At 42.4% G+C, this 26,994-nt stretch overlaps 1 protein-coding gene across 3 annotated transcripts in view; it reads right to left on the minus strand.

The window, feature by feature from the left end:
• Positions 1 to 26,994, minus strand: part of LOC124012767 (collagen alpha-1(XXII) chain-like) — a 75,599-nt gene that overhangs the window by 15,897 nt on the left and 32,708 nt on the right. For 2 of the 3 annotated variants that reach the window (XM_046326711.1, XM_046326710.1), the window contains 27 exons: positions 26,666 to 26,785; positions 26,436 to 26,480; positions 26,247 to 26,309; positions 25,619 to 25,657; positions 22,306 to 22,359; positions 22,046 to 22,099; positions 21,886 to 21,939; positions 18,122 to 18,175; positions 17,943 to 17,987; positions 16,124 to 16,177; positions 15,943 to 15,996; positions 15,127 to 15,162; positions 14,906 to 14,935; positions 14,560 to 14,613; positions 14,342 to 14,395; positions 8,804 to 8,857; positions 6,583 to 6,636; positions 6,381 to 6,434; positions 6,195 to 6,248; positions 5,854 to 5,907; positions 5,359 to 5,403; positions 5,184 to 5,246; positions 5,004 to 5,057; positions 4,592 to 4,633; positions 2,702 to 2,734; positions 1,718 to 1,771; positions 830 to 883 (listed from right to left, as the gene is read on the minus strand). In XM_046326711.1, the coding sequence (XP_046182667.1) occupies positions 830 to 883; positions 1,718 to 1,771; positions 2,702 to 2,734; positions 4,592 to 4,633; positions 5,004 to 5,057; positions 5,184 to 5,246; positions 5,359 to 5,403; positions 5,854 to 5,907; positions 6,195 to 6,248; positions 6,381 to 6,434; positions 6,583 to 6,636; positions 8,804 to 8,857; positions 14,342 to 14,395; positions 14,560 to 14,613; positions 14,906 to 14,935; positions 15,127 to 15,162; positions 15,943 to 15,996; positions 16,124 to 16,177; positions 17,943 to 17,987; positions 18,122 to 18,175; positions 21,886 to 21,939; positions 22,046 to 22,099; positions 22,306 to 22,359; positions 25,619 to 25,657; positions 26,247 to 26,309; positions 26,436 to 26,480; positions 26,666 to 26,785 (1,425 nt within the window). The remainder of the gene's footprint in view (positions 1 to 829; positions 884 to 1,717; positions 1,772 to 2,701; positions 2,735 to 4,591; positions 4,634 to 5,003; positions 5,058 to 5,183; positions 5,247 to 5,358; positions 5,404 to 5,853; positions 5,908 to 6,194; positions 6,249 to 6,380; positions 6,435 to 6,582; positions 6,637 to 8,803; positions 8,858 to 14,341; positions 14,396 to 14,559; positions 14,614 to 14,905; positions 14,936 to 15,126; positions 15,163 to 15,942; positions 15,997 to 16,123; positions 16,178 to 17,942; positions 17,988 to 18,121; positions 18,176 to 21,885; positions 21,940 to 22,045; positions 22,100 to 22,305; positions 22,360 to 25,618; positions 25,658 to 26,246; positions 26,310 to 26,435; positions 26,481 to 26,665; positions 26,786 to 26,994) is intronic. The other variant, XM_046326712.1, reaches the window with a different exon arrangement.

The raw sequence follows: 26,994 nt of genomic DNA on the forward strand, positions 1-26,994 counted from the left end.
TCAGGGTATTTGTTTTGCAAACTCCACTATCACATGAGCGCTACAAAAACACAGCTAAACAGCAGCCTCTTGCTAGGCGCGCACTTGAATTAAAGGGTCACTAAAATGTCTTAGAATTTTTCTCTGACCTCAAAGATGATCTCCTGATGTGGTTTAAAAAGCAACTTAACATATTGATTGCCATGTGTGTTTTTCTGTTGCTCATTAGAACAATTTGATTTCAGTCTTAAAAGGAGTGTTTCCTGACCAATTAATGAAGTTTGTCCCCTATGAGACTCTGTAGATGCAGAAGTCTATTTCACTTCCTCAAAATCCCAAGAATGAATCTAAGATAACTCAAGAAATATGTCATTGATTTTGATGTTTTTGCCAAGGATGTTTTAGTTGCACAGTTTTACATCTAACTAAGGAGTTTGATGCAGTATTTCTCAAGTAAAGAAATGGTGACGTGTCTGTCTCAATGTCTATGCTATTGGATAAAGAGCAATCGCCGCAGCTGTTCACCACAAGACCTTCATTTACCCTTTGTGACACATGGATGTTCAAAACTTTGTCTTAGACGAGACTGACTTTATGACCAAAAGTATCCTATTTGCACTTTGTAGTCAAACGCAAATAACTTTTTCTGACTGCTATTGAGGCCACATAGGCCGTTTCAAAGGGATTCGGTGCTTTTTAAAAGCAGTCATTCTTTAAGCGTTGTACAAAATGGTGTTAGGCCAAAAAAAAATGACGTATTTTAAAGGGCCCTTATGTTATTGTCTCTACATCGGTTGTGAATAGATGAGTGTCCAAATATAAATAACATTTGATTGACTGAAGTCCTTACCTGTGGTCCGGGCAGTCCCGCAAAGCCTCGTTCACCAGGCACTCCTCGTTGACCCTTCACACAACACGCAGGTTAGTAACATCCCCAGAATGATGTTCAACGTCAAACAAATGATTCCGTATTTTGCAATGCCATATGATTCCTTTCAAAGCAAACAGTGTCCATCCTAGTGGTGGAGCACTGTAACTGCAGCGGTGGTGTAAAGTACTTAAATAAAAATACTTTGAAGTACAACTTAAGTCGTTCTGGGAGGTATCTGTACATTACTGTGAATATCTTTGACAACTTTTACTTTTACTTCACCACATTCCTCATGAAAATATGTACTTTTTACTCCAATACTTTTTTCCCTGACACCAAAAAGTCCTAATTTGAGTGCTCAGACAGGACAGCATTATGGTCCAATACACTCACCTATCAATATAACTCATTGTTCATCTGATCTGCCTCAGATCTGGTGGACTCACTAAATACAAATACTGCGTTTGTAAATGATGTCTAAGTGTGGGAATTTGATGTATAGAATATACTTTGACTTATGACAATACTACTTAATACTTTTTCCACCACTGTGCATAAGTACATTTTAAACCAGAACTTTTAGACTTTTACTCAGGTAGTATTTTAATGGGTGACTTTCACTTTTACTTGAGTCGTTTTCCATTAAGGTATATTTACTTTTACTCAAGTATGACAGTTAAGTACTTTTTCCACCACTGAACTGCAGCATAGATGTCCATCTGACTCTACCAAATAAAGGGGACACTTTCATCAACTTGCATCTCTTTTGGCATCCAGTGGAGAGTTTGGAGCACTGCTGATTTCCCCAAATGCAGCCTAATGTTACTCCATTGGAACTGTAGAAGGCTCCTTCTATTCTGAACTCACAATATCTCCTGGATTCCCCTGCTCTCCCTTTTCTCCTCTCTCTCCAGGTGTTCCCTGGGGAGAAAGAAACAGGATAAATGCCCATCCAGTTTGTGTAATATTTCTGTATAGTAATACGTGTTGTGTACAGTTTCTAGGACTGGCGACAATTAACTAAAGCCTACATAAAAAAGTGTTGAGGACCTCCCGGGCGGCGCAGTGGTCTAGGGCACTGCATCGCAGTGCTAGCTGTGCCACCAGAGACTCTGGGTTTGCGCCCAGGCTCTAATGCAGCTGGCCGCGACCGGGAGGTCCATGGGGCGACGCACAATTGGCCGAGAGTCGTCCGGGATAGGGAGGGTTTGGCCGGTAGGGATATCCTTGTCTCACCGTGCACTAGCGACTCCTGTGGTGGGCTGGGCGCAGTGCATGCTGACCAGGTGCACCAGGTGCACGGTGTTTCCTCCGACACATTGGTGCGGATGTCTTCCGGGTTGGATGCGCGCTGTGTTAAGAAGCAGTGCGGCTTGGTTGGGTTCTGTTTCGGAGGATGCATAGCTTTCGACCTTCGCCTCTCCCGTACGGGAGTTGTAGCGATGAGACAAGATAGTAACTACTAACAATTGGATATCACGAAATTGGGGAGAAAAGGGGGTAAAATTAAACATTTAAAAAAATGCCTGGAGAATTTAAATTGAAATGCCTGGACAAATTGTCTAACACAGAGCAGTTTCTAACCAGCAAGGTCACACCAGATCGACTTCAGTATTCATTGTTTCTCTTGGTCCCCAGGATGTCGAGAAATGCCTTCAATACCATTCACTAGGGAGCGTGAGCCAATTATATCTAGTAGGCTCACCGCCTTAAAGCACACGCTCCGGCTCTGATGATTGTGGGTTCGGTCCCAGTGCTGGGCACTTATATTAATTTGAACCCTATCCCCCTGGACAAACGTTGAATACTGTTGGGAGACTGTGAGATCTTGTTGGTTTCTACAGTACTTACAGGCTCACCAGGCTCAGGGATAACATTGGCCACCTGAGAGAAAAACAGAGACAAGTTAGTCAGCAAGCATCCTCAAATTGCAATGCATTTTTACAGGAAGTTTTTTGTTTGCTTAGTTGTACATGGATCCAAATGTTTTATTGTTTTGATATATGCATGACAGAAAGATGATTCGGTTCACAAACATGTCAATTTCCACTGTTCAAATTTATTATCAGTGGAGGCTGCTGAGCGGAGGACGGCTCATAAAATGGAGCAAATGGAATGGCATCCAACACCTGGAAACCATGGAAACCATGTGTTTGATACCATTCCATCAATTTCGCTCCAGCCATTACCATGAGCCCGTCCTCCCCAATTGTCACGCCTTGGTCTTAGTATTTTGTGTTTTCTTTATTATTTGGTCAGGCCAGGGTGTGACATGGGTTTATGTTGTTGTATTTCGTATTGGGGTTTTTGTATTATTGGGATTGCGGCTGAGTAGGGATGTTGTATGGGCTTGGCTGCCTGAGGCGGTTCTCAATCAGAGTCAGGTGATTCTCGTTGTCTCTGATTGGGAACCGTATTTAGGTAGCCTGGTTTCGCTTTGTATTTCGTGGGTGATTGTTCGTATTTAGATAGCCTGCATGGAGCTGCCAGAGCTGTCAGTCTGCAAGGAGCTGTCAGTCTGCATAGAGCAGCTAGATCTGCCAGTCAGCCATGATCTTCTAGATCTGCCAGCCAACCAGATTCTTCCAGATCTGCCAGTCAACCAGTCTCTTCCAGATCTGCCAGTCAACCAGTCTCTTGCAGATCTGCCAGTCAACCAGTCTCTTCCAGATCTGCCAGTCAACCAGTCTCTTCCAGATCTGCCAGTCAACCAGTCTGTTCCAGATCTGCTAGTCAACCAGAATCTTCCAGATCCGCCAGCCAGCCAGGATCTACCGGACCCTACTACCTGCCTGAGCTTCATCTCAGTAGTGGGTTTCCTCTCAGTACTGGGCTTCCTCTCAGTACTGGGCTTCCTCTCAGTTCCGGGCTGCCCCTCAGTTCCGGGCTGCCCCTCAGTTCCGAGCTGCCCCTCAGTCTCGAGCTGCCCCTCAGTCCCGAGCTGCCCCTCAGTCCCGAGCTGCCCCTCAGTCCCGAGCTGCCCCTCAGTCCCGAGCTGCCCCTCAGTCCCGAGCTGCCCCTCAGTCACGAGCTGCTCCTCAGTTCTGTGGGGTTCTGGGTGAGGACTATTAGGCAATGGTCGGCGGCGAGGGTGGATTATCCCAGGACGCAAAGGGGAGGAACTAGGACATTAATGGAGTGGGGTCCACGTCCCGAGCCGGAACCGCCACCATGGACAGACGCCCACCCGGACCCTCCCTATGGTTTTGAGGTGCGTCCGGGAGTCCGCACCTTAGGGGGTTCTGTCACGCCTTGGTCTTAGTATTTTGTGTTTTCTTTATTATTTGGTCAGGCCAGGGTGTGACATGGGTTTATGTTGTTGTATTTCGTATTGGGGTTTTTGTATTATTGGGATTGCGGCTGAGTAGGGGTGTTGTATGGGTTTGGCTGTCTGAGGCGGTTCTCAATCAGAGTCAGGTGATTCTCGTTGTCTCTGATTGGGAACCGTATTTAGGTAGCCTGGTTTCGCTTTGTATTTCGTGGGTGATTGTTCCTGTCTCAGTGTAGTTTCACCAGATAGGCTGTAATAGGTTTCACGTTCCGTTTGTTGTTTTTGTATATGTACAAGTTATTTCATGTATCACGATCTCTTCATTAAAGACATGAGTAACCACTACGCTGCATTTCGGTCCGACTCTCTTTTGACAAACGAAGAACGCCGTTACACCAATTAAGGTGCCACCAACCTCCTGTGGTTAATATGGTCATTTGCACCAATCAACATCCCTCTACTTTACTCACATTTCCTGGTATTCCTGGAGTTCCCTTGGGTCCCGTGTCACCCTGAGGCGACACACACACACACACACACACACACACACACACACATAGTGTGTGAATGTTAATTAACTCATTACAAAACACTAGTCCTGGTGGTCCTTAGTGAGACAAAGTGAAGAGGAAGTCTCTGTGACAAATACACTCTCTGATACAAGCAACAAACATCTTTCATGCAGCAAACATAGCTTTTCAGCTAATAACCATACTCGTCAAGCAAAACACACAGTAAGAAGAACCTTGTTCATTGATACTGACTGTCTAGTAATGATAAAGGTAAGAGACTGTACGGCTTTTAGATGATGTTGTGACATACAGTAGCTAGCTGTTTACATGAGTCTTTGTGAATCAATATCTCATACTGTATTTGTCTTACCTTGTCACCTTTGTCACCCTTTGGCCCGAGAGAGCCGCCTTGTCCCTGGTCACCCTAAAAAAGAAAACACAAGAAACAAACAGGAGCATAGTACACAAGGATATTTAGATGCAAGCTGTCATTGGGCTGATGCACAATTCAGGAGTGTAGCTTTAATTGTGCTTATGAGATTAAACTCACCTGTCCTCCCTTCTCTCCTTTTGGTCCAACAACACCTGGTTGTCCAGTTAAACCAACTTGTCCCTGTAAGACACACACACACACACACACACAGAGAAAGATGAAGAGCATGTGAGATGGGAAATTTTAGTTGAGTATAATGATGCAAGGTCATAGCCATGTATTAGTAACTCACGCCCTCTCCTCCAGGTCCTCTTGGTCCCGGTGGTCCTTCCTCACCCTATAGCAGGGACACATTCGGTCATCATGAGATCATAAGATTCCTCAGACCACGATTGACATTTCTGTCACACTGTCTATTAACTACGTCTGCATTCAAGTGGGGGGCTGTAAGGAGCCATGCGCAATGAATAAAGGATTGTCTATAAACGCAGAGGTATATCTCAGATGGTTTCTATTCAACAACTCCAGCTCCTATTTAATGATCCTTCCAGATTAGGTGAAAGGGATACTTTAAAAGTCACCTTTATAGACTCTATATAAACTTCAGTCTGCTGCATTACTTTTATGAAGTACCAATGATATGGCCTGGGTGTCCAGACAGAGGTTGCATCTGAAATGGCACCCGACTGTAATTCCTATGTAGTTCACTACTTTTGACCAGAGCTCTATGGAGTGTTCTATATAGGAAAAGGGGTGCCATTTTGGACAAAGAGTAGTATCACTGTACCTTAGGACCAGGTTTACCAGGGAAGCCATCCAATCCAGACTCTCCTCTAGGCCCCTATGGAGATGAATGAATAACACAGCTTAGTACATTTATGGCATTGTATCAGATATTATCCTAACTAACACAGAACGTTGTCACAACGCTGAAAATAGGTTGGTCATGGCATTACCATGTGACAACATTCTGAGAACCTAAACGTGTCGGTAAGGATACCATCCTCTAGAACTTTGGAATGTTACATGTTATTAGATGTTTCCTTACTGTTTTGTGAGGAATAAAGACCTGAAACTTTCAGTTGGTTATACAACATGAATCACTACTTCTACTAATGCTACACTGACCTTGGCTCCGTCATTGCCTGGAAGTCCGTCCAGCCCATCGTTTCCAGGTAAACCCTTCCAACAATAAATATTGGGATAAGTCTGGGACATGAGTGCTTAGACAACTTAATGTTACTTTAGTGAATCATATTATAACATGTCAAACATGTAACCTGTAAATGTGGAAAAAATATACTGTAAACGTACTGCTTTGCCTGCCTCTCCTGGTTTCCCTGAAAATCCAATCTCGCCAGGTAGACCCTGAGCAAAGAGAATGAAACATGTTACTTTTTCTATCATTTCCATTTCCTCTGAGTGGGTTACATTTGCTTTGGATGAGCTTTTGGGATGACTGCTGACAGTAAACTGCTGTACAGCCTTCAATGGATTGTTGGTGCACCAAACTCACAGGAGGTCCAGTTTGTCCAGGGCTTCCTTGCCCTCCAGGAGGCCCCTGGGAACCCTATAAAGAGACACAGCATCATCAACAAAAACGGTCATCAACCTCAGTCCAACAGGCAAGACATACAGTACCAGCATCAGCCACTAGAGGGGAGAGTATTGTAAAGTACAGTATTGTATTCTCGGTTGGTCTGATATTCTGTCAGCTGCAAGTCGTGGAAATATAATAGTAGGGCGATGAGTTATTCCTGGTAGGTACTGTAGTGGTGTAAAGTAACTATATAAAAAAATACTTTGAAGTACTACTTAAGTAATTTTTAGGGGGTATCTGTTCTTACCTATTTATGTTTGACAACGTTTACTTTTACTTCACTACATTCCTAAAGAAAAGAATGTGCTTTTTACACCATACGTTTTCCCTGACACCCAAAGGTACTCATTACATTTCAAATGCTTAGCAGGACAAGACCATTTTCCAATTCACACACTTATCAAGGGAACATCCCTGGTCATCCCTAATGCCTCTGATCTGGTGCTCACGAAACACAAATGCTTTGTCTGTAAATGATGCCTGTGTTAGTGTGCCCCTGGCTATCTGTAAAACAAAGAGGAAAAAAAGAAAGAAATTGCGCCGTTTGTTTAATATAATGAATTTTAAATATTTTATCATTGCACTTGTGATAATTAACTGTATTTTAGCAATGACATTTACTTAAGTATATTTATAACCAAGTACTTTTAGACTTTTACTCAAGTAGTATTTTACTGTGAGACATTCACTTTTACTTGAGTCATTTTCTATTAAGGTATCTTTACTTTTACTCAAGTATGACAATTCGGTACTTTTTCCACCCCTGCTGGTCGGGTGGTCACCTTGTCGAAATAAATTCCGGGCCCTAAGGCGCTAATTATTGCTTTTAAGAGTGATATTGAATATTAATTAATTTATGCAATGTGGATGAGTTCTGAAAAGGCTGACAATACATTAGTTTCCATCCAGTGGAAGTGTTTAGTGACGGTAGTACTGAGAGAGAAGTTGTGTCAGGTACACAGTCCATGGTGAGTAGTTAACATCAAGAATGAAATGCCATTGAATGAGCCCAAGGTTTAAGAGGTGTGATGATAACTGACACATACTCCATTCATTGTGTCAAAAGAGTTCTTATGAAAGGTTGGTAATGACTGACATCAACACCATTATCTCAGAAACCCGAGACCCACTTCAATTTGCATACCGCCCAAACAGATCCACAGATAATGCAATCTCTATTGCACTCCACACTGCCCTTTCCCACCTGGACAAAAGGAACACTTATGTGAGAATGCTATTCATTGACTACAGCTCAGCGTTCAACAGCTGCAACATCGAGAGCATCCTGACTGGTTGCATCACTGCCTGGTACTGCAATTACTCGGCCTCCGACCGCAAAGCACTACAGAGGGTATATACATCACTGGGGCTATCTGCCTACCATCCAGGACCTCTACACCTGGCGGTGTCAGAGGAAGGCCCTAAAATTGTCAAAGACCCCAGCCACCCCAGTCATAGACTGTTCTCTCTACTACCGCATGACAAGTGTCACCAGAGTGCCAGCGCTAGGACAAAAATCAGTCTCAAAAGTTTTTACCCCCAAGCCAAAAGACTCCTGAACAGGTAATCAAATGGCTATTTGCATTGTGTTCCCCCCTCCCCCAACCCCTCTTTTACGCTGCTGCTACTCTCTGTTTATCATATATGCATAGTCACTGTAACTATACATTCATGGCGATCTGCATTGTGTCCCACTGACTACCCGCCAACCCCTCTTTTACGCTACTGTTACTCTCTGTTTATCGTATATGCATAGTCACTTTAACCATATCTACATGTACATACTACCTCACGCCACTGTATATAGCCTCGCTACTGTTATTTTTCACTGTCTTTTTAGTGTTGTTTATATTTCATTACTTACTTATTGTTCACCTAATACCTATTCTGCACTATTGGTTAGAGCCTGTAAGAAAGCATTTCTCTGTAAGGTCTACACCTGTTGTATTCGGCGCGCGTGACAAATAAACTGTGATTTGATGTGATTATGATGCAGGGAATCATACTGTTGCACATAGGCTTCATGTTCCAACAGATGTTTATGTCATGGAATATATCTGTAAATGATCTGATACTGTAGGACACAATAAAGAGTGCCTGCCATGGATAGCACATAGACATAAACTGGTATTCTTACAGGTGGTCCGGGTAGCCCGTCAACACCTGGTAATCCACTTTCACCTTTCTTGCCCTGAAAAAGGAAGACACAAAATCAACCATTATACATCAACAAAAAAAAACATAACGTTGGGAGATAATAAACCTGTGCTGGAAAACATGTTTATTCACTTAGTAAAACCAACCCTTTAAAACCTCTGCTGCTTTGGCAACTTCTGTACTTGAATCCGACTCTCTCTCATTGAATGCACTGTGATATACTGCCCCCTGCAGGATTCTGTAAGATACTGCGTCATGTTTAACGTGAGACGGCCCTACTGCTGTGACTGATACTGTTAATGTAAAGTATGGGTGGGTGGACAATTCTTTGAGGCTTGTCAGGGAAACAGCTGACTGATGATGGCTGCGGTGTGGACTGTGAAGCGTATGAGGAGCCAGGGAAGGTCCACTACACGGATGATCAACCATGTGACTGGCCCTGTCGGCCATGACAGCACCATTATCACAGCAGAAATCCCACAGTGACTTCACATCCTCAATAAACACACACACACACCTCAAGCACCGTATGAAAAGTTAAACTTCAGTTAACACTACATCCCAGAAACTACTATATCCCTTGTCATTGAAATTGTTAATGACTCTGGACCAGCCCCCATTCCACCAAAGTGAAGGTCTCAGCAACAGTAAAAACACACTGAGGTACAGTTAAGTGCTTCAAGCCATGACAGAACAGCCCAAAAGGTCAAAGGGAAAATAGACCAAGCTGTAACCAGCTGTTGTGTTGCTCAGAACAGAAGAGAGTAGACTAGGCCAGGGGATCCACTCTGAATAGCCCACAGTGAACAGGTTAGACTTAGCGCTCTGGTAGAGGTAGTAAGGGGGACAAAGTAGATAGGTATCCTAGCAGTTACGAGAGTTTGGTTAATATTTAAAAGGTCCCTTGTTTGACTCTCATCGAGCCGAATAGGTGAAAAAATTACCCCTCCTGTCTCAGCCTCCAGTATTAATGCTGCAGTAGTTTATGTGTCGTGGGGCTATGGTCGGTTTGTTATATCTGGAGTACTTCACCTGTCTTATCCGGTCTCCTGTGCGAATTTAAGTATGCTCTCTCTAATTCTCTCTTTCTCTCTTTCTTTCTCTTTCTCGGAGGACCTGAGTCCTAGGACCATGCATCAGTACAAGCTGGCATGATGACCCCTTGCTCTCCCCAGTCCACCTGGCTGTGCTGCTGCTCCAATTTCAACTGTTCTGCCTGTGATTATTATTATTTGACCATGCTGGTCATTTATGAACATTTGAACATCTTGGCCATGTTCTGTTATTACCTCCTTACTTCATTCACCGTGTACAGATTTAAACAAATGTTAAATAAAGGTGAAATAAAAATTTAAAAAAATTAAAAAGTCACTCTGGATAATTGTGCGTCTGCTAAATAACAGAAAAAATGTAAATACTACGGAGGTACGGTGATGCCTTCATAATAAATACACTGTCATCACCACGTTCATATGAGAAACCTGTCATGTAATTTTCTAAATGTGTAACCATCAAAGTCCTATGGCGGGGGTATTCCTCCACACATACAGTGACCGATTGAGCTCCTTTTGTCATAGTTAGTACACAGTTGATGGAATGAGATGTTTTCTATCTAAATGTAAGGGACTTAATACAGTTGCACTCTAGCCACTAGGGGTACTCAGGTGAAGCCCATGGGGAAATAAAGAAATAGAGTTTTAGTCAATTGGGGAGCGGAAGGAAAATGAATAAAAACTGGTGTAAACGGCTGTTTCATATGCTGACATGATTAAAGGTCTAGTAAACAGTAACTTCCACGTTGTAGTTTATACTACAAGCTCATAGAAATATATCAACTCCAGCTGACGTAACATCCTACTGCTCCCTGCAGGAGGTCTGGCTCAGTCAGATTACCCACCAAACCAAAGTTGGTTCTGTGAACGTTCCCAGAACATTTATTAGGTTGCCCTAAAAGTTCTAATAAGACAGAATCTGTCCATTCGCCTGATGTTGGAAGAACGTTCCCAGAACACATTTTGTTATTACTTTACCTGGTAATAAGAACCTTAAAGGAATGTTCTGTGGTGGTTGATACAGATGTTGTGGACAACATTTTTATGAACGTTAGGAGAACATTTCAAGGATATTTCATTTTAAACACTTTCTGGAAAAACAGCATTATATTTTCTGGTGGATGTTATCATCGTAATGTTAGATAAAACTCTAACTAGACCTTAATAGGAATGTTAGCTAACATCCTGGGATTTTTCCCAGCTTGCGGGGTAGTCACTACTATCAGAGCAAGGCTTCCTGTCTCCGTTTCATCCTGCTGTAGTGTGTTGACAGGTCTGAGGCGGTGGATCTACTACTCGTTGTAAGTCCATCTGATAATAGTCTGCTAAATGACTAGAATGTAAATACAGTAGGGGAATATGACTGTTGAAAGGTTTCAAATATTGAAGGTACAGGAGTATATACAGTACCGTCGGAAAGTACTCAGACCCCTTGAATTTTTCCACATTTTGTTATGTTACAGCCTTGTTCTAAAATGGATTGAACAATGTTTTATCCCTCATCAATCAACACACAATACCCCATAATGACAAAGAGAAAACAGGTTTTTAGAAATGTTTGCAAATGTAAAAAGACATATATATATATATATATAAAAGACCTTATTTACATAAGTAGTCATACCCTTTCCTATGAGACTTGAAATAGAGATCATGTGCATCCTGTTTCTATTGATCATCCTTCAGATGTTTCTTCAACTAGATTGGCGTCCACCTGTGGTAAATTCAATTGGTTGGACATGGTTTGGAAAGGCACACCTGTCTAATTAAGGTCCCACAGTTGAAAGTTCATGTCAGAGCAAAAACCAAGCCATGAGGTCAAGGAAATTATCCGTAGATCTCCGAGACAGGATTGTGTCGAGGCACAGATCTGGGGAAGGCTACCAAAAAAATGTCTGCAGCATTGAAGGTCCCCAAGAACACAGTGGCCTCCATCATTCTTAAATGGAAGAAGTTTGGAACCACCAAGACTCTTACTAGAGCTGGCCACCCAATCAGGGGAGAAGGGCCTTGGTCAGGGAGGTGACCAAGAACCTGATGGTCACTCTGACAGAGCTCTAGAGTTCCACTATGGAGATGGGACAACCATCTCTGCAACACTCCACCAATCATGCCTTTATGGTAGAGTGACCAGACAGAAGCCACTCCTCAATAAAAGGCACATGACACTCCTTCTTGGAGTTTGCTAAAAGGCACCTAAAGACTCTCAGATCATGAACAAACAAGATTCTCTGGTCTGATGAAACCAAGATTGAACTCTTTGGCCTGAATGCCAAGCATCACGCCTGGAGGAAACCTGCCACCATCCATACGGTGAAGAATGGTGGGATGTTTTTCAGTAGCAGGGACTGGGAGACCAGCCAGGATCGAGGAAAGATGAACGGAGTAAAGTGCAGAGAGTTCCTTGATGAAAACCTGCTCCAGAGCGCTCAGGACCTCAGACTGGGTCAAAGTTTCACCTTCCAACAGGACAACGACCCTAAGCACACAGCCAAGACAATGCAGGAGTGACTTTGGAACAAGTCTCTGAATGTCCTTGAGTGGCCCAGCCAGAGCCTGGACTTGAACGTGAACGAGCATCTCTGGAGAGAGCTAAAGATAGCTGGGCAGCGAGAGAGGATCAGCAGAGAAGAATGGGAGAAACTCCCCATATGCAGGTGTGCCAAGCTTGTAGCGTCATATCCAAGAAGATTCAGGGCTGTAAGGTGCTTCAACAAAGTACTGTGTAAAAAGTCAGACATACTTATGTAAATGTGATATTTCCATTTTTTATTTGTAATAAATGTACTATGATTTTTTAAAAACTGTATTTCTTTTGTCGTTATGGTGTATTGTGTGTAAATTGAGGGAAAAAATAATTTTATCAATTTTAGAATATCTTTGTAACTGTCACACCCTGATCTGTTTCACCTGTCTTTGTGATTGTCTCCACCACCCTCCACGTGTCGCCCATCTTCCCCATTATCCCCTGTGTATTTATACCTGTGTTCTCTGTTTGGCTGTTGCCAGTTAGTTTTGTTCCTCAAACCTACTAGCGTTTTTCCACTTTTCCGCTCCTGTCTTGTCTATATTAATGTTTTCTGCCCTGAGCCTACCTGCTGTCCGGTACCTTTGCCCCACTCTTCTGGATTACCAACCTCTGCCTGACCTGACCCCGAGCCTGCCTGCCGTCCGGTACCTTTGCACCACTACTCAGGACTATCAACCTCTACCTGCCCTGACTCTGATCCTGTCTGCCATCCTGTACCTTTGCCTGCCATGTGTTCGAATTAATCAACTTTTGTTACTTTGACATTGTCTGCCCCTGGGTCTTACCTTCAATTGTGATAGTAACGTAACAGAATGTGGAAAAAGTTAAGGGGTCTGAATACTTTCTGAATGCACTGTAGGCAATTCCACCACAACAGGAGGCAAGAGAGTCGCCAGCTGCTCATGAACCCATTAGGTATATCCAGAGATATATGCCGAAAAGACCAAATCGACAACGGCAATACAGAAAATGATGGTTTCATGTTATCATGGGGATTTGCTTACCTAGAATAGAACATAACTTTATTTACTTTTAGGATATCAACATGGATTTTATGGTTCTTAAATATTTTTGCACCATCCCTGTTTCCGTGATACAGTTGACTTCCTAAACTCTCCCTGTAGAAAACAAGAGGAGGAATCCAACAGCAGTCCAACAGCTCATCCCTGTTTCCGTGAGACAGTTCACTTCCTAAACTGTCCCTGTAGAAAACAGAGGGGGGAATCCAACAGCAGTCCAATGGCTTTGTACTGCGGTAATACAGATGACTGTGTACCGTCAACATCCAGTCACTATGACTACAGTGCTTTATTACCGAGAGAAAAAAAGAAACCTTTGAGTGCCATACAGAAAAAGTTAACTGTGGTTTTGTGAGTATGGGAAGAAACCTACTGTTTGTGCCACTCCTAAACATCTTATGACTAAAGTACCAGTGTGTCACGCCTTGGTCATTGTATCTTGTGTTTTTGTTATATGTTTGGGTAGGCCAGGGTGTGACATGGGTTTATATGTTGTATTTGGTATTGGGGTTTGTATTAATTGGGAGTGTGTATTATTAGGGGTGTGTCTAGTTAGGCTTGGCTGCCTGAGGCGATTCCTAATTGGAGTCAGCTGATTCTCGTTGTCTCGGTTTGGGAACCGTATTTAGGTAGCCTGAGTGCGCGTTGTATTTCGTGGGTGATTGTACCTGTCTCTGTGTTAGTCACCAGATAGGCTGTATTAGTTTCACTCGTTTGTTGTTTTCATATTTTCAGTTATTTCATGTACCGCATTATCTTCATTAAAAGTCATGAGTAACCTACACGCTGCATTTCGGTCTGACTCTCTTCAAACAACAGACGAACTACATTACACAGTGAAGTCAGATTCAAGCCTACAGTACTACTGTAATCAAAGGCATGTACTGTAAAACCTATAACAAATATAAGACTCTTACCCTTTGGCCAAACTCTCCAGGTTCGCCAGGTAAACCAAGTTGCCCAGTTGCACCCTGGGGGGAAAAGCGCTTGTCATTTTTCTACTTCAGCTCTGACTGGTAAAACTACAGAGCTAGTGGGCATTTTTGCATGTATCTGTTATCTATACAGAGACATGTAATTGGGTCAAATATGAAGGTGGGGTAATAAGAGGAAGTAATAAATTGTGGTTCCTTACAGTGGGTCCAGGGGGACCATCAGGTCCTGGAGGGCCACGAGGTCCTGGCGGTCCCTGGAACATAGAACAGACAACAAGACATAACGGTGTCAGAGTCCAGGTGAGACAGTCGTCATTTAGTAACAATATACTATACGTCATAGGAACGTTATACTGTCCATGTTACTGTAGCCATTATTGTGGAGTAACTCAACCTGTACTTTCTAGTGTAAAAACATCATGACCTTACTTGAAACACTGTATGACTACAGATGGAGACTTGGCAATAGTGGTAAAGATACAAACCCATGCTCAAAATACTGAACAAAAAAATAGGAAAATAAAATGACTATATCCTTGTACTCACAGCCTCTCCTTTCAAGCCATCTCTTTGAACCTGCCAAAATAAAGGTGCGGTTTAAAGCACTTCTAAACAGGACTAACAAACAGTAATCTACATCCAATTTTAAATGTGTTTTCTTACTATCACTCTATGTTGTTGTATCAGGTTGGCACTTGGCATCCATGCTAGTGGAGTATATAGTACCTGACATTAAACTATACTGCATACTATGTTTAGGAACTCACCATATCCCCAGGCATTCCAGCAGGGCCCGTCTCTCCCTGCAAGACAGTGAAACCACACAGGAAATTAAACACTTTCGAAAGTTGTCTCTTGAAATCGTCTGTGTGGTTTATGGGGTAATATTTCAGATGACACAGAGACGTTAATCATTTCAATGACAAGGGAAATAAGTAGTTTCCGGGATGCAGTGTTAAGTTTAACTTTTCATACAGTGCTTGAGGTGTGTGTGTGTGGAATTGTGTGTCCCCACAATGTTAGCTGTACAAGAATGTGTGTGTGTGTGTGTGTGTGTGTGTGTGTGTGTGTGTGTGTGTGTGTGTGTGTGTGTGTGTGTGTGTGTGTGTGTGTGTGTGTGTGTGTGTGTGTGTGTGTGTGTGTGTGTGTGTGTGTGTGTGTGTGTGTGTGTGTGTGTGTGTGTGTGTGTGTGTGTGTGGTAAGTATAGTCAGACATGTGTTATCAAGACAGATAGATGAGTGGGCTGCCTTCGATGGTTAAAAAGAGGGAAAACAGTGGAATGTCTGGAACACAGACACAAACTTAACAGTTCAGTCTGACTAAGGCTTTTACAGATAAAGTCTATTTTTTAAAGGTTTACCTGCAATGATTGTGATATTATGTGGTTGTTTTACCTGCTAATGCACTGATTACGAGTCACTCTGGATAAGAGTGTCGTCTTATCAATGCTAAAATGATGCATAGCACATCACCTCATGTTTGATGTGTTTTCTTGATTGTTCTTTGAGGAAAGTTTTGCTCCAATTCACATGTTGTTGTTCATGATCGCGTGTTGTAGTACAGTGTTTAATAGAGAGAAGACCTTTTCCCCTTTCAGGCCAGCGGCTCCAGGTGCGCCAGTCAGTCCTCCCAAACCCTAGACAGTGAATCCAAACAAACAGCTTTCAGAAGAAACGAGACGTAGACTACCAGTGAAAGGATCTTTCTCTCATGTAAACATCGGGATGCTCCCTGCAAAACATTATCAGAAAACGATAACTCACATCTTTTCCAGGAACACCAGGTTTTCCAGGGAATCCATCAATACCTTTGTCACCCTGTGAGGATCAAGGAACCGTGTTCAATGGAAAATAGAAAGGGTCTTCTAGGTACATAAGAAATGAGATTCAAAAGTAGCCTGCTATGACCATCAATAACCTTGCCACAGCTTCTCAGCTGTACTGCAATCTATCCAAGGCCATTTTGTTTCAAAAGAACATCAGGGCTCCCGAGTGGCATAGCGGTCTAAGGCACTGCATCTCAGTGCTAGAGGTGTTACTACAGACCCTGGTTCGATCCTAGACTGTATCACAACTGGCCGTGATTGGGAGTCCCATAGAGGGGCACACAATTGGCCCAGCATTGTCCGGGTTATGGGAAGATTTGGCCGGGGTAGGCAGTCATTATAAAATAAGAATTTGTTCTTAACTGACTTACCTAGTTAAATATATATATTTTAAAATTGTCAATACCAGCAGGTAGCTGGTGCTGAATACATTACACATGTCTCACTTGTCTGTCAGGCTTGGTGACTCTTCCATCTGCCAACAACATGGATACCCCTGACCGCCAGAAGCCTCTCCTAACGACCACTTCCTGTTCTGAACCACCAGTTCCTCAGTCACATACAGAGAAGTAAACGCTTCTCCAGACGTCCATTCTCTCCGAAAACAGAATGACTGGCTGACTGATGGCTTTAATAACACGACAGCTCAGAAACACAGAACACATAGCCACCATCATCATCATCGTATTCCTACAGGACCCCACTGTTGAGTTGTCAGATCCTGCTTCATGCTGGTATGTTTTTCAAACCTGCTGCATGGCTTTGGGTCAGGGTTGGTGGGGAAAAGCCATGTGCTAAATATATAGACAGTACTGTACACCGTTTATTATTCTTAACTTTATGTGCAGACAGAGACGCACAGTAGGTCAACGACCAACGGATGCGGTACAGGTATACATGGGTTATGAGTGTGTAATGAAGTCCTTATGTACTGTAGGTGTTACCGTTTTCATCTCGGTTGGCCGTTCATTTCAGACAACCCATCATGTAAATAAAACCCTCCCTTAAATCCATTCTATCTCTATAACACTGACCAGCACGTCTAAATCCTATCATCTCACATCATCACCCAACGCCGAGGACAGTCTGTGTCTCAAAAGCCTTATAACAATCATAGACCTCAACGACCCACTTGACATACTGTGAGGCCCAGTAGGCCAGGAATCATATAGACTGCTGCATTTTGGGTGCTACGTCAGTATAATCATTATAATCACAGGCCACAATCACTCTGATTGACCAGTGTGTTACATCCTAGTCAATGGCCATCCGCAGCAGTGAAAGTCTATATTTCAGGGACCCTTAAAGGAGGCATTGACACACAGTACTGTGGGCCGCTATCCTTGAATGAGTGTATTAGGATCCGCCCCCTCAAGCCCAGGACAGGAAGTGTGGAGAGTGCATCAGGGAAGCCAGTTCACATCTGTCTGCACCATTACTCCCTTCTGAGATGGAGGTCTATATTCCTTCTCAGAAACGATGGACTTAACCCTTAAATAGGAAAAAATTCTGTCAATTGTTAAACATTTAATCACCTTTATTTAAATTGGTATACCCGCATGGAATTGGTATACTCACATTTGCACATTCCAGCTAGGTGTGTCTGCTATTTTTAAAGTTAACCAAACCTGCTGGAGCTTTCTATTCTCAACTCTGTACATGCAGTTATATTTAATTTCTTAACCAGTCATGCGTGTGATGACCTATGACACTTGACGATCATTTGAATCAAATATAGGACATGTAATAACACTTACCCGTAATCCTGCAGATCCTTTATCTCCTTTCAAACCTTTTTCACCCTAACATATTACAACACAGACATACAGTCACATCCAAAGACTCTTTTAGAAAACATAGGTTTGTCTGAGACAAAAGCATTAATTTCTTTGGCTTAAATATATGTGCTATTTTTTTTACTGTAACTTCTACTCACACCGACACCTCTGGGTCCAGATAAACCAGGAAGTCCTGAGTCTCCTTGAATTCCCTGTAGGAACCAAAGGACCAGACATTATATTGACGGATAACAGATGCAATGTTATTACCCGATCATTTCAAATTGAGCATGAATATTGCCCGTTAGGTCATATGAGGGGCGAGAGATTAAAATGTGTGAAAAAACAACAACATTTTGCTGTGTCTAACTTGATAAGATAACTTCGAGGGATATGGATTCTGTAGAGGCCAATTAACACCCAGAACAGCAACAACACCGGTTAGCATTGTGACCCTCTTGGGGAACCCTGACCCCTGACCTCTGTTCTGACTGAGCCAAATGTGGGAGAGTCAAAGTGCAATGGAAAGCAACCAATGGCCTATGCTAGGCTCCCTGAAGAACAATGGGTTTAGCTAGGAAGTACAGTAACAGTCAAAAGTTTGGACACACCTACTCATAAATGGTTTTGTAGAATAATAGTGAAGACATCAAAACTAGGAAATAACACATATGGAATCATGTAGTAACCAAAAAAGTGATAATCAAAATATATTTTATGTTTGAGATTCTTCAAAGTAAATACCCTTTGCCTTTTTGACAGCTTTGCACACTCTTGGCATTCTCTCAACCAGCTTCACGAGGTAGTCACCTGGAATGCATTTCAATTAACATGTGTGCCTTGTTAAAAGTTAACTTGTGTAATTTCTTAAGTCGACCCTCTACTTTTTCGAACATTCTGTTAAAAATCGCGCAACATTTCAGTGCCCTGCTACTCGTGCCAGGAATATAGTATATGCATATGATTAGTATGTGTGGATAGAAAACACTCAGACGTTTATAAAACTGGTTAAATCACGGCTGTGACTATAACAGAACGTGCGTTTCATCGAAAAGTGCAGGAACATCTGATCACTGAAAATGGAAACATATATCCATGCGCCACCTCAACCGATTGATAAAGGCGAACCACATTAAATGCGGCAGAGGTTGCAATACCTACAGCTTCCACACGATGTCAACAGGCTTGTCATTTGCCTACGATTTGTTTCTTGGTCAATCGGACGCAAGGCAGAGCCTTTGGTTGAGATTTACCCGGACATTATTTCCAGACGTACCCCTATAGAATATACATCGCCTCGTGATCAATTTGATCGCATATTAACATTTACTAATACCTAAAGTTGCATTACAAAAGTATTTCGAAGTGTTTTGTGAAAGTTTATTGTCGACTTTTAATTTTAATTTTAAAAAATGACATTACGTTATAAGACGCTATTTTTTTCCGTTTATCACACAGTCTTCATAGATCGATATCTAGGCTATATATGGACCGGTTTAATCGAAAAAAAAGACCCAATAGTGATTATGGGACATCTAGGAGTGCCAACAAAGAAGATGGTCAAAGGTAATGAATGTTTTATATTTTATTTGTGTGGTTTGTGTAGCGCCAACTATGCTAATTATTTTGTTTACGTCCGCTGCGGGTCTTTTGGGGTGTTACATGCTATCAGATAATAGCTTCTCATGCTTTCGCCGAAAAGCATTTAAAAAATCTGACTTGTTGCCTGGATTCACAACGAGTGTAGCTTTAATTCAATACCCTGCATGTGTATTTTAATGAACGTTTGAGTTTTAACTAGTACTATTAGCATTTAGCGTAGCGCATTTGCATTTCCAGATGTCTAGATGGGACGCCTGCGTGTCAGGTAGGAGCAAGAGGTTAATGCATTTGAGCCAATCAGTTGTGTTGTAACGAGGTAGGGTTGGTATAAAGAACAGCCCTATTTGGTAATAGTCCACGTCCATATTATGGCAAGAAGAGCTCAAATAAGCAAAGAGAAATGACAGTTCATCAATACTTTAAGACATGAAGGTCAGTCAATGCGTAAAATATCAAGAACATTGAAAGTTTCTTCAAGTGGAGTCAAGTGCTATGATGAAACAGGCTCTCATGAGCCTGGAAAGGAAGATCCAGAGTTATGCTGCAGAGAATAAGTTCATTAGAGTTACCATCCTCAAAAATTGCAGCCCAAATAAATGCTTCACGGTTCAAGTAACAGACACATCGCAACATCAACTGTTCAGAGGAAACTTTGTGAAGCAGACCTTCATGGTCGAATTGCTACAAAGAAGCCACTACTAAAGGACACCAATAATAAGAAGAGACTTGCTTGGGCCAAGAAAGATGAGCAATGGACATTAGACCGGTGGAAATCTGTCCTTTGGTCTGATGAATGCACATTTTTGGTTCCAACTGCTGTGTGACACAAAGTAGGTGAACTGATGATCTCCGCATATGTGGTTCCCACTGTGAAGCATGGAGGAGGAGGAGTGATGGTGTGGGGGTGCTTTGCTGGTGACACTGTAAGTGATTCATTTAGAATTCAAGGCACAATTAATCAGCATGTCTACCACAGCATTCTGCAGTGATACTCCATCCCATCAGGTTTGCACTTAGTGGGACTATCATTTGTTTTTCAACAGGACAGTGGCCCAACACACCTCCGGGCTGTGTAAGGGCTATTTGACCAATAATGAGAGTGATGGAGTGCTACATCAGATGACCTGACCTCCACAATCACCTGACCTCAACAAAATTGAGATGGTTTGGGAAGAGTTGGACCGCAGAGTAAAGGAATAGCAACCAACAAGTGCTCAGCATATGTGGGAACTCCTTGAAGACTGTTGGAAAATAATTCCAGGTGAAGCTGGTTGAGAGAATGCCAAGAGTGTGCAATGCTGTTATCAAAGCTCAAGTGTGGCGCAGGGTTCTGAGGCACTGCATCTCAGTGCAAGAGGCATCACTACAGTCCCTGGGTCAAATCCAGGCTGTATCACACCTGGCTGTGATTGGGAGTCCAATAGGGCGGTGCACAATTGGTCCAGGTTTGCTCATTGTAAATAATAATTTGTTCTTAACTGACTTGCCCAGTTAAATAAATGTACAAATTTAATGTTTAACACTTTTTTGCTTCCTATATAATTCAATGTGTTATTTCATAGTTTTGATGTCTTCTCTATTTTTCCACAATGTAGAAAACAGTTTAAAAAATAAAGAAAAACCCTTGATTGAGTAGGTGTGTCCAAACTTTTGACTGGTACTGTAGGTAGTAAGTAAACTCACCACAATACAAAAGTATTAGTATCATCAAGGAATTCACAGTTACAAGGACATGCTATGTTCAACATTTTGTTTGATATAAATGACTCATTTCCCTGGTGTACAATCTAAAAAACATGAACTTTCCAATGGTCTGTCAACAGGGGGCTCTTGTCCGCGCTAGTCTGAGCTGAGACCTTCTTTTTGGCTGGCAGTCTGGGACTGAGTGGTCACACAGCACATTGGCCAAACCTAACCACTCTCTCTTCCCCTCTTCCCCTCCCTCTCTTTCCTCTCTCTCCCCCACTTGCTTTCTCTCACCCTTCTCTCCCTCCCTGTCCAGCTGCCTCAGACAAAGGAAGTCAGCCAACCACGTCAGTGTAAATCAATAGCAAGCATAGAGGTAATTGTCTATCAAATGTCAAACGCCCACCAACACACAGAATACAAAGAACAAGGCTGTCTTTGATATCAGAGTAGACAAAACCAAATAAAACTCTTAACTTTAAACTCTAACTTAACCTGCCACAAATCTAACTTAACCGGCCACAAATCCAAACACAAGACAAGGGTTTGCAAAGAGCAGATTGCATGTAGTCATGAGAATATACTGTCCGACACCTATATGGAATCAACAAAGAGAACCAGAAGGATCACCCACCTTTGGTCCCAGAGGTCCAGGAAATCCTTGATCGCCTGCCAGCCCAGATTTACCCTGTCACAATAAAGCAGAAACATCCAGAAGTGAATCAGAAATGTTTACATCATAATAACAGTAACTTATTGTAGGATAATCTTATTGTAAGGTGGTTGTCTCATACTCTTTCTCCTTTAGATCCATCTTTCCCAGCAAGACCTGCCGCTCCACTGGTTCCCTGGAAGTGGTTTTAAAACAGAATCATTTGAAAAGTATATTATTGCTGTCTACTGCACGTGTCCAAATGTAGAGTTTGCTTGCAGACAAGCAGCAGAACAGATACTCGCCTCGCCATTTAATGAAGCACCTCTGTGACAGACATGTCATGAGAGGTACAGAACAGGGGAAAAGCATCCGTATCACAACTCTTTAGGATCATCTCACCTTCTCCCCATTGGATCCTTTGTCACCGGAAGTCCCCTGGCTCCCGGGATCCCCCTGTAGGGAGAGGAGAGGAGGTTAGAGTGGCTTAACACCGGTGATGCGTAGGCGTACTAGTGTAACAACAGATGCAGACAGCGACGAGGTGCTGTGAGACAACATGGTCGGGTTCATTTCCTGAACAGGGATTAGTAGATTACTGTTAGAACATGTAGTACACAATAAACACATAAAAACAGACTTTGGGACAAAACAGAGAGTTATTCACATAAAGAATGCACACACTGTACGTAAACAAGCAAGGGCAAACAGCTAGAACAGATTCAACTTTTGAGCAATGGCGTTGGGGGCCAAACTATGTTAACAGCGGTCCAGTCCGGTTCTCGAAGACCAGCAGTGTTCTCCACGCAGAGGTCAGTTCATACACACGGGGCAAACTCAACCCCAACCTCAATCTCAACGAATAATTGCTTTTAAAATGCTCTATAGCCTTTCAACATCCTAGTTTTGGTTTGGGCTCTGATGTCATTCTATGCGCCAAGGAATCTCTCCAAAGAATTAGAAGAAACCCCAAAAAAACACATGAGTGTTTAATTACATAGTGCCCATAAGCCTTCAACCACCAGAGACTTCACTTCATAAACCAATGTACCCTTTCATTACTCTCAGAGCTTGTACCACTTTCAAAAGAGAGAAACAATTCAACAAAACGTCTTCATACAACCGCCTACAATGAAAATACATGTTACACAAAATACTTTAAATTGCTTTTGTACAATTGTCTAGTCTCGTCTGTTGAGTATACCAAACATTAGGAGCACCTTCCCAATATTGAGGCACCCTCTCCTTTTGGCCCTCAGAACAGCCTCAATTCATTAGGACATTCATTGGATGCTGGCCTATGTTGACTCCAATGCTTCCCACAGTTGTATCATGTTATCAAGTTGGTTGGATGTCCTTTGGGTGGTGGACCATTCTTGATACACATGGGAAACTGCTGAGTGTGAAAAATCCAGCAGCTTTGCAGGTCTTGACACAAACCTGTGTGCTTGGTACCTACTATCACCTGTTTAAAGGCACTTAAATATTGTGTCTTGTCCATTCACCCTTTGAAAGCACACATACACAATCCATGTCTCAATTGTCTCAGGGCTTAAAAATCCTTCTTTTTCTCCTCCCCAGTGGTGGGAAGTACTTACTGTAAGTAAAACATACTTTAATGTACTACTTAAGTAATTTTGGGGATGTATCTGTACTTAACTACTTATATTTTTGACAACTTTTGCTTTTACTTCACTACATTCCTAAAGAAAATAATGTACTTTTTACTCCATACATTTTGCTGATACCCAAAAGTAATCATTACATTTTGAATGCTTAGCAGGACAGGAAAATGGTCCAATTCCCGCACTTATCAAGAGAACATCCCTGCTCATCCCTACTGCCTCTGATCTGGTAGAAACACTAAACACAAATGCTTCATTTGTAAATTATGTCTGAGTGTTAGAGTTGGCCCCTGGCGATCCGCAAATAAATCAATAAAATTGTGTCGTCTGGTTTGCTTAATATAAGACATTTGAAATAATTTGTACTTTCACTTTTGATACTTCAGTATATTTAAAACCACATGCTTTTAGACTTTTACTAAATCAGTATTTACTGGGTGACTTTCACTTTTACTTGAGTCATTTTCTATTAAGGTTACTTTTATTCAAGTACGACAATTGAGTACTTTTTCCACCACTGCTCTTCCCTTTCATCGACACTGATTGAAGTGGATTTATTGAGTGACATCACTAAGGGATCATAGCTTTCACATGGATTCACCTGCTTAGACTATGTAATGGAAAGTGCAGGTGTTCTTAATGTTTTGTATAGTTAGTGTATTTTCTATAGTAGCAATCAGAGCATGAAAAGGGATGAATTCACTTTTCCCACTAACAGTCAATGTGCCAGCATGTCCATTCTGACCCCGCCTGTGGGTGTACTAAGTTTTGCAGTCTGCTTAAAAAGTTGACACAAACGGAATTGCAAAAACCCTAGGGTAGAAACATGGATTTTCCAGAAATAGAATGAAATAGAATAGTCATGATATTTCTATGGGTTTCGCAGATAGAGATTGATTAATAGATAGTTCAGAAGCAGAAAACACCACGTGTTTGGTGGCTGTTCTTCTCCAACTCGCCCTGGAAATTCCACCACCACGCCATGTCTGCAAATGAATAAATTGCCAGGATTCAGGCATGCATCTTTTTTTAGCTAAGGGCAGCTGCTTGTGTTGTGAGTCGACATGGCTGGAATGTGATTCTATGACGTTGAGACTGTTAACCTGATCTTGGTGTCGGAACCTAATATTTCCAAGTCCTAACACTATGGATATCAAAGCAGGAAGTTACACTGCCTACATATTGCCTACATGTTGAAATTACAGCACACTCGCTACAGGTGCAGCTGTCAAAACCATAACATAACTTTAATTGCATTTCAACCATAGATGCAAGAAGTGTGGCCTTGCTTTCCAGCCTACACTCTGGCCATCTTAAGGATCCTCCGCGGGACTAGTCCTGGATTCACATAGTATTTCAAATATTTCAAATACTTTGAGCACTTGATTGAGCCCTGCCTGGAGTGTCAGGTGGTTTTGGAACTACCCACCAGGCAAGCTCATTCAAGCACAGAAAAGGCATAAAAAAGGACACAAATCTTATTTGAACCCAGATTTAGTGTGGTCTGGACTGGCTGTGTGCTACATGCCTGGCCTGGTCTGGGCTGAAGGGGAAATTATAACCTATAGCTTCCAGCTGGCAATGCCACGTAGGGCCGACCCAGTGTGTGTGTGTGTGTGTGTGTGTGTGTGTGTGTGTGTGTGTGTGTGTGTGTGTGTGTGTGTGTGTGTGTGTGTGTGTGTGTGTGTGTGTGTGTGTGTGTGTGTGTGTGTGTGTGTGTGTGTGTGTGTGTGTGTGTGTAACAGACCCAAAGTGTGTGTTTCTAACGGAGCGGGTGGGCGTCGGCGTGGGCTTGTTCTCTGTGCTACACTTCCTCTGTGGCCAAGAGTCCTGTAATTCTCACTATGACATGTAGGACCATTTTCCTACTCCTAAAGAATGGTATGGTATTCCTAAAAAAAATATTGCTTTTCTACACTGCTACTGCACTTTAGGAGATGTAGTTCTGTCTTTGTTAAATGTGTGTGATAGATCCAACGAGACTGACATCTTTGGTTGTAGAGGGTTAGGATATGATGATGCCCATGCGTTGTTATTGTCATTATTATTAGGACATGTCAGGAGTTTCACTGTCAAAACCATGACCTTACCTTCTCACCTCTGTCTCCCTTGACAGTTATTACTTTGCCCTGCAAATAATCAATCAACATGGATCAATTATTATCGAGGCTGGAGAAAGGAAGGACAGCAGAAAAGATAAAAGAGGTGCCACTTAGGATAACAGAAAGTTCTAAGTCTAATATCTATGTAGATGAACACATCATCTAGCAGGAACTTTTTAATCATATACTTCACAGAATACAATAAAAACAACTCAAATATGAGGTAAACGAGCTATGTGCTACTATGACAGTTTACTATGTTTACTATCAAGTGCTTATCCTTCAAATGTGAGGCCCATACAGATCTGCTATCTTAATTCGATATTCTGTTGTCAGAGACTTTTCCAGCTCAGCAGGAAATGCAAATTGTAGCGTATTCAACGTTTAAAAGGGCCTATAAAGTTGGCCATTTCCAATTGATTTGACTTGATTTACCCGAATGAAAATGTGTATCAACCCCTACAAAATTCTCAATTAATTATAATCTACAAAACAATTCACATTTCCTGTTGCTGCTGGATTACTTTCCTGCTGTGAGAAACAGGGTCAAATGAAGATAGCAGATCTTGTAAATGAGGCATTAGTATGTTTGATTATCACAGTAATGTTTTCATACAGTTTCTCCTTTGGCTCCCTTGAGGCCAGTAGGTCCAGCTGCTCCCAGAGCACCAGTATCACCCTGTAAGAGTAGGCATGTGACATTGTGACAGAGCACAACAACGAGCCCAGAGAAATAGATCCAGGAAAATAGGGAATATTGTTGTATCACACATGATATATGGATTAAAGATGTGCGCTAGATGACCTTATCACCCTTGGGACCGGCAACCCCAGGTACACCGATCTCTCCCTGTGGGGAAGGAACGTTTATTGATCCATTATTTCATCAGGTGGTCACATTGAATATGAGATCTCTTTTGCATATCAGTAAAAGATTAATACATAAACAGACCTTTGGAAACCATCAAGCAACATCTCCATAGTAAGTATAGAGGAGCTATGGCCTATGATTGAATTTTGACCTATGCATCTTACCCTCTCTCCAGCGGGACAGGAGCAGTTGACCGCCTGGGGTCCTCTCTGCTGCTCCACACCTGCAGGGGTGGGGGTGGGGATCTCTATGGGAGGGGTCTCCGTCACCACCTTCTTGGGGCACTGGAATTAAAAAACAGTGTTACCGTCTGAAGGTGAGCCAGGTAACTGTACAGGACAGCGAAAAGGCAAAAAATGAAAGATGTCTCTCAGGAAGTAGTGAAGTATGATAGGCATTCTGTCCAGCAGAGTGGCCCAGGCCCACCACAGTGACAGATGATTGGCTGACTCACTGGAGTGGCCTACCACTGTAAGGTGAGTATGAGAACCAT

This window comes from Oncorhynchus gorbuscha, linkage group LG24, assembly GCF_021184085.1.
Source record: "Oncorhynchus gorbuscha isolate QuinsamMale2020 ecotype Even-year linkage group LG24, OgorEven_v1.0, whole genome shotgun sequence".
Taxonomy (NCBI): domain Eukaryota; kingdom Metazoa; phylum Chordata; class Actinopteri; order Salmoniformes; family Salmonidae; genus Oncorhynchus; species Oncorhynchus gorbuscha.